Genomic DNA, 7535 nt, shown 5'->3' on the forward strand with positions numbered 1-7535 from the left:
CTATTGGGTCCTATTCAAGAGTATTTTATGGCACATAACAGTATCTTTAAAATCCAAGAACTCATGACGAGCAGTGAGTTCTGATATCTCAGCCTCACTCATCACTGAGAACCCAATTGAACTACTAGTCCATGTATTAAGTGCAGTTTGGGCAGAAGGCAAGACTAACCTCACAATGCCGTATTCAATAAGCCGATTTTCAAGCTCATTCATCATAATCTTGCACATCCCAAGTCTGCGAAACTGAGGCCTAGTCGCCACAAGGGGCAGTTCAGCCACATCCCCACTGATCCTCAGCGTGGCGGCACATATCATCTCCTCATCATCGCTCCTCTCCAAAACCACAGTGTAGAACCCTCTCAAGTTCATCTCTGAATCGGAGTCCAAGTCGAAAACAATGTCCTCGGAAATGTCTCTGCCGGTGTAGGGGTCCTTGGAGGGCTCGAAACACTCGTGAATGGCATGAAGGGCGGAACTGAGCTTGGTGCCGTAATAGGGTTCGATTCTCTTGTGAGGCTTCAACAGCCTCCACGTCAGGTTATCGCTGACCGGAATCGGTGTCCCCAAAATCCGGTTCATTCCAGAAATCATGGATCTTTGATCTTTTAGTATCTCATTCATTTTTCTTGTTTTAGATCCTTTTCTTGATCCGGATGGGATTTGGGGGTTTGACGACGCCGTTTGGGTCGCCCAGGACGGCGATGAAGCCATAGCAGATGCCCGCTTCCGCTTCATGATCGATCGATCACGATTAGATCTTATTAGGGCTTAATTGGGGGAAAAGAGAAACTTGATGAGCGAGAAACACAGAGTGATCAAGAGAGAGAGAGAACAAAGAGAACGGAATTGCAGATTTGCAGAGAGAGAGAGAGAGAGAGAGAGAGAGAGACAGAAAGTAGGGACAAGGGCCAGGCAGGTCTGGTCTATTTATGATCTTCCGAGTTCCAACGGATACTTTCTGACTGAGCGCCACATGGCAGTTTGCTGACCTGTAGCCACCTGTCAAAGACATCTGGCATTTCCTACCCTTCAACTTAATTTCATCATTTTTATTTTTATTTGACAAGAAATAGAAAATGTCATCAAGTTAATTAGATCATTTACCAAAACAAAATGAACTTTTACCGGAAAAAAAAAACCAAAACAAACTATTTTGTTGTGGAAATGTCAAAAACATTTTTTCTTTTCTCTTCAAATTGTTCAGGACATGAAACATTTTTTACAATTTCACAGTTAAAAATGAGTCGGTATGTGTAATTTCTAATTGAGTGTGTGCATGAAATGTAAACTTAGTCTCATCTTTTTCTCTTTGCTTTAGCAAAATATTAACCATCATTACTGTATTGGTTGTGCATTGAATGTAAACTTAGTTGTCATCACTAAGTTCAGAAAAAATGATTACTAATATTTTATGTTTTAGAGGTTGCTTTGGATTTACCATTTGCTTGCAAGTTTATTGAGCTAGGAGAGACAAAATGGTTGACATTTACCTGGAATGCTTGGACTTGCTTGTATAGAGATAACTGTCAAGAGTATGCTGACATGAGTGTCGAATATTGCCTTGGATAGTGAACAAATCTCAACTTGCTTAAAGTTGTATTATTTATAAAGATCGAAACTCGTGTTTTTAACCATGCCCTTCATACAACTACTGTTAATACATGGTAAAACCTGCTGCACCGGAAAACACCTCTCTAATCTGGTTGCCGGAAGCCAAATCAGACCAAACACCACCGCCAACATCGTCACCAACGCCTAAACCCAGAGGCCCGATCTCACTCGACCCATCATGGCCGCCCGACAACGGCTACAAATGCTGGAAAATGGTATTGCTGAACATGCCTAGTGAAACAGTCCCACATCGAAGGACAACGATACATCACCTTTAAGGAGCCTATAAAAGGCCTAAACCTTCCTTGACAAGTAAGTTCTAATACAACCCAACTTCCGTACTATACAAGTTGCCACAGTGTGTTGCCTTAAGCATCAGAGAGTCGAAGATAGGGCCACCCCGATCGTGACTTCTGGCGTGTTGTTACTTGTGCATGTATAGAGGAGGCGAACTAGAATTCTATTTAGTGTCCCATGATCCCGGAACCTGGTAGAAACAATTGGCGCTAAGAGGAGGACGCCTCTTTGCGGAACCTTCATTGGCTTTGCCACATCATGGTGGAAATCGCTGACACTCAAAATGAACCCGAGCCCCGGGTCGAGAAGGAATTATTCCAGTCAGGGACCCTTCCTCAACCAGGCCACGTCAGCCACTGCCCCAATCAATCATGTTGACCCCGCCACATCCTTGAAAATCCTAAAAAAGGATTTCAACCTCTTCCGGGAGCAAGCAGCCAAAGATAAGGCGAAAGCGGAAACATATTGCACTCGTGTCGCAGAATTAGAAAAAGAACAATACATGTTAAGGGCTACTCTGGACCACCGCAACACTTACAATGATTCAATGGATCACGCAGCGAGACTCAACCATAACCCAGATCCCGCCATAGCTTCCATTTTCTTGACCCAAGGACAAATGGCATGGGTTCGGCCTCCCAGATCCATCTCGCCAAATCATTTACATAAGTCATCCTCTTATGAACTCAGCCTTTCCTTTACCAGCACCTCAACAAACTCTCGCATCACGAGAACCAACCCCCATAGTGGGAGCAGACCAGCCCGAACCATCTGAGCCACCCAACCTAACCTTAACACCCAACCCGCCTAACCCCCCAAATCCCCCTCTCAACATGCAAACTCACCTTCTCCTTCAACTAAGTCACTTTGTCAACCAATTGACATCTCGCATTGAAGGTGTCGAAAGTCGCGAGATCCAGCTACCTTTGTTCTCAGGATATGGTCATCGGCATAGCCCTTTCACGTTGCGAGAGTAATTGGAAAAACGTCCACCTGAAACCAAATCTTTTAAAATGAATAAATATAAAGGTACCGGGGACCCGCATCTACACCTGGAAACTTTCATCTCCCTCTGCAGTTCCACTCAGTACACAGATGTCATGGTTTGCCATGCGTTTCAAGAATCTCTCGGAAGAGGCACTCAGTTGGTTCCTAAATCTCTCGCCAAACTCCATTGATAATTTTGACCAACTCTGATGAGCACATTTTATATCATATTATTATCCCTAATTTATGTGTTAGTTATTTGTCTTTAATTAGTTTGAGTTATTTAGTTTGTTTTTATATTCTTATAGATGTTTTGTCTAAATAAATAAAATGTTAAAGTTATGGAAGCAATTTACTTATTTTCATATAGTAAATTGAGTCTTTGTTTTAACATGAGTCTTTTTCTCTTTAATTAGATGAATAATTGCAACACATGTTCTTCTTATTCTAGTAGCATGTATGCATATATGCATGTGTTAAATTGGTGGATTATTTTCTCATGCATTAAGTGTGATGTGTGAAAATATTACCATGGCATCCATTGTTGAATTCACTTTTGCTTGTTTGATTCATAGGTATATAGATGCATTGAAACAAATGGAAGAGAGTCTGAAGAATTTCCAAGGACATGTACCATGAAACAAGGAGGCAAGAAGCAAGCAAACATGATTCTAAGAACTAGATCTTCAATTGTTCAAAGATTGTGTACGTATCTTCTCTTCATTCACATGAAAAATGAGAGAATGAAGCTATGTATGGAAGCATTTATGGATGGAGACTTTAGCTATCAAGCTTGAGAAGTTTGAAAGGTGAAAAATCACATTCACATGGAGATGAAGATGGAATGAAGATCATTGTTGCCCTATAAATAGAGGTTGCTTCAAGTGAATAAGGAAGGAGGAGAGAGTAGAGAATTAGAGACACATTGTTGCTCTTAGTTCTTCACTTTCTTTAGCTACTTTTTGTATGATATTTTGTATTGTTTTAAATATGTTTTCAATTTGTACTATGTCTAGCTAATTTCCTTATAAACCACATTATGAAATAAGTTTCTTTTAATTATCTACAATTCCCATAGTTATGTTATCCATGCCTATGACTCTTGCTTCAAAATGCATTAATAAAATCCTTGTTCTTTTCACCTCTAATGTCATGCATTTTTGGTAGTTTGGAAGTCAGTTTTATTAATCCATGCTTGGCTTTGTAAAATATTTAATATGAACTCCTTTGATCTCTTGTCATTCAAATGAGCTTGTTTCACATTTGATGCTTTGTAAACACTTTGATCTTTTGTAGTTTCAATAAGTTTGTGTACATGTGATGCTTTGATGTTCATAATTAAGAAGCGAAGAAGAGTCTACTTTAGATATATTTCATGTGTGCTTCATTGTTAAATCTTGAGAAAGCAGTATATTGATTTCTAGATTGCTACTCCTAATTCGGGAATTAGTAGATAATATTTAGAGAAACCCCGGTAAATTTGGTAAAGTAAGGTATGGGGCGTTAGAGAATCTCTCCTAACATCATCACACCCCTGTCAAGAAAAAATGACGAGCCTTCAACCAGAAAAAGTACCAAGCCATATAGGCCGAGGTCTATAGACTACGAGATATCAAATTCATCTGGGAAGTGTCTTACCCCACATGGGTCTCTAACGTGTTCATGGTACCCAAGCCTAATGGCAAATGGAGGATATGTGTCGATTACACCAATCTCAACAACACCTGCCCCATGGATAACTTCCCTTTACCTTGAATAAATCAATTAGTCGACTCCACAATAGGGCACAAAATGCTCAGCTTCCTTGACTCTTACTCGGGATACTATCAGATAAAAATGCACCCTGCGGACCAGGAGCACACCACTTTTGTAACAGACAAGGGACTATACTGCTACGAGGTCATGCCTTTTGGCCTCAAAAATGCAGGAGCAACATATCAAAGGTTAGTTAACACCATGTTCAAAGATGAAATTGGGAATATCATTAAAGTCTATGTTGACGACATGGTTGTCCAAAGTACCACGGCAGATGACCACATTGCCAACCTTGACAAAGTCTTTAGTAAGATAATGGCTCATGGGATGCGTCTTAACCCTCATAAATGTGTCCTAGTTGTGGGAGGCAACAAATTCCTAGAGTTCATGGTGAGTGAATGAGGTATCAAGGCAAACCCTAAAAAAGTGCAAGTCATACTCGACATGCGGGCTCCCGAAACTCGTAACGAGGTACAATGTCTCACAAGGCGCCTTGTGGCTTTGCCACGTTTCATCTCTCGCCTGACATACAAATGCAATCCCTTCTTCTAATTGCTTAAGGCACAATACAAGGAAAACATATCTTAGGGTCTTAAACATCATGATGCATTTAACAACATCAAGGCATATCTTGCTAATCTCCTTCTCCTTTCCAAGCCAATCCCTAGGGATGGTGCTATATCTGTATCTTGTTGTTTCTTCAACAGCTATTAGCGCCGCACTCATACGTCGAGAGCATGACACCGAGCTCCCGATGTATTATAGTAGAAGAGGATTTGCAGATCCCAAGACTCGTTACCTTAAGAAACTTGCTTTAGCGTTAATCACGGCAGCAAGAAAACTCAGACAATATTTTCAAGCACACACAATCCATGTCCTTAATAATCACCCACTAAGACAAATCTTGCAAAAGTTTGAAACTTGAGGATGATTAGTTAAGTGTGTTATTGAGCTGGGTGAGTTCGACATACACTTTAAGACAAATCTTGCAAATCCCACTGAGGTTGCGCCTCCTTGAGATGCAATTTGGGAACTTTACGTTGATGGATCATTTAATAACAAACTCAGCGGGGCATGGATCGTCATAACAAACCCGGAAAGACATTCATATGAATATGCATTTTGATTCGAATTCAAGGTATCCAACAACATTAGCGAGTATGAAGCTTTGATAGTGGGTATACAGCTCTGTCATGACGTGGGAGCCCTGCACCAGCACATATGCAGTGATTCTCAACTCGTTGTCAATCAAGTGACCGGGGACTTCAAGGCTAACCAACACAATTTGGGATCATACAAGAGCCTGACAGGAGCTCTTTTGGAAAAATTCACATCTTTCAAGATCACCCAAATCCGAAAGTTCAAGTAATCAAAGGCCGACACCTTAGCAAGACTCACTACGTCACCTCACGAGAGAACATGACATTTAATTATAGTCTACCTTTTTTGTTCATTCTCTCGTCTTCAAACTCTCTGAGTTTGGTTTTCTCCGCCTCTCATCTCTCAATTATTCTTGTGTTGCCCGATCAATACATCTTGCCCGATCAATTCATCTTGACCTCTCTCCAATCTTCTTCTTCATACTTTGATGAGTTGATCATAGTTATCCCAATTTAATGGCGAAGAAGAACCCCAACAATAATCTCAATTCAGAGTCTTTGTCGCGCAATTGGAGTCCATCGTTGCCTCCGTTGTCCAGAAGCCATCGCCACCCTATGCCTCGATCTCCTCTCTTGTCTCACCTTTACCATCCCTGTTTTTCGAAATCAACAGTCCCTATACCAGATCTGGTACCTCCTCCAAGCGAATGACACCTAAAACGAAGACGAATTTCATTGAATCCTTCTAGCCCAGTCCTTGGTTAGTTTGGAAATTTATTGGGTGTTTGGATTTTGAAAATTTATTGAGTGTTTGGATTTTAGAAGTTTTTGGGTTTTGTATTTTGGAAATTTGCATATACTATCTGTTGAGTGTTTGGAAATTTGCAGCAGAGTTGCAGCTACCTTGTGATAATGGAAAGCCTGACAAAACCGGCATGTATGTTGCTGGTCTGGGTTTAGGCCAGTCCCTGAGTTCGGAATGTGATAGCCCAGCCTGAACAAAGAATGCCGGTCTTGGTCCCTGTGAAAATGGTGCTTGTCTGGAACCGTGCCCAGCCATACTAGATAGTCCACAAGTTCATAAAAAACACATCTATCATATAATTTGGGACAATTCGAGAATCATTCTATTAGACACAGTCGTGACAGACAATTTCTCGAAAGGGATATCTTACCATTGGTGAATGAAAGAATACTATCATTGTCACATCCCGACCCTTATATTTTTACCTTATTTACTAGCGTGATTATAATAAGAATTTTACCGTCTCGATCATTGAGTAAATAGTTTAATTGGTCCCTAGAGGGGTTTCGGGGACGATTATGTGTGGAGGATTATTCGTATGAGGAAAATACGACGACGGTAAAAATAGTAAATTTTAGCTAGTAAAAGGTAATTTTTATTCGGGTATTATTTTTCAGGGTGTTAAATTTTGGAATTTTGGGTTAAAAGGAGAGTTGGGTCGGCTGGGCCGAGCCCAACCCATTTCTTCTTCTTTCCTTTCTCTCGAGCCCTCCCGTTTTCTCTCTTCCCACCCGAGTTTTTTCTCCCTCCACCCGGAAAAATTCGCCACCGCAGCCCGCCGCCGTCCGGCCACCAGCTGCCGCCGCTCCAGCCCAGATCGGACCCCCGTCACCTCCTCTCCCTCCCCGGCCTAGCCCCCGAGCCTCTAACCCGCCGGAGAGGAGAAAAAGCCGCCGGAACCGCCGACTGTGTCTTCGCCGGAGCTCCGTCCTCCGGCCACCATAGGTCGTGATTTTTGGCTCAACTTGTAGCCCTCATCT

The 7535-nt window shown here is 41.6% G+C and overlaps 1 protein-coding gene across 1 annotated transcript; it reads right to left on the reverse strand.

Moving 5' to 3' along the window:
* LOC101314189 lies at positions 1-735 on the reverse strand. Its single transcript, XM_004301463.1, has one exon. The coding sequence runs from the start codon at positions 733-735 to the stop codon at positions 1-3; it is 735 nt and encodes a 244-aa protein (XP_004301511.1).
* Positions 736-7535: the final 6800 nt, after the last annotated feature.

This window comes from Fragaria vesca, linkage group LG5 (assembly GCF_000184155.1).
Source record: "Fragaria vesca subsp. vesca linkage group LG5, FraVesHawaii_1.0, whole genome shotgun sequence".
In the NCBI taxonomy this organism is placed as follows: Eukaryota; Viridiplantae; Streptophyta; class Magnoliopsida; order Rosales; family Rosaceae; genus Fragaria; species Fragaria vesca.

Coding starts and splice junctions, on each gene's coding strand:
- LOC101314189 (XM_004301463.1), bottom strand. CDS start 735: ATGAAGCGGAAGCGGGCATCTGCTATGGCTTCATCGCCGTCCTGGGCG.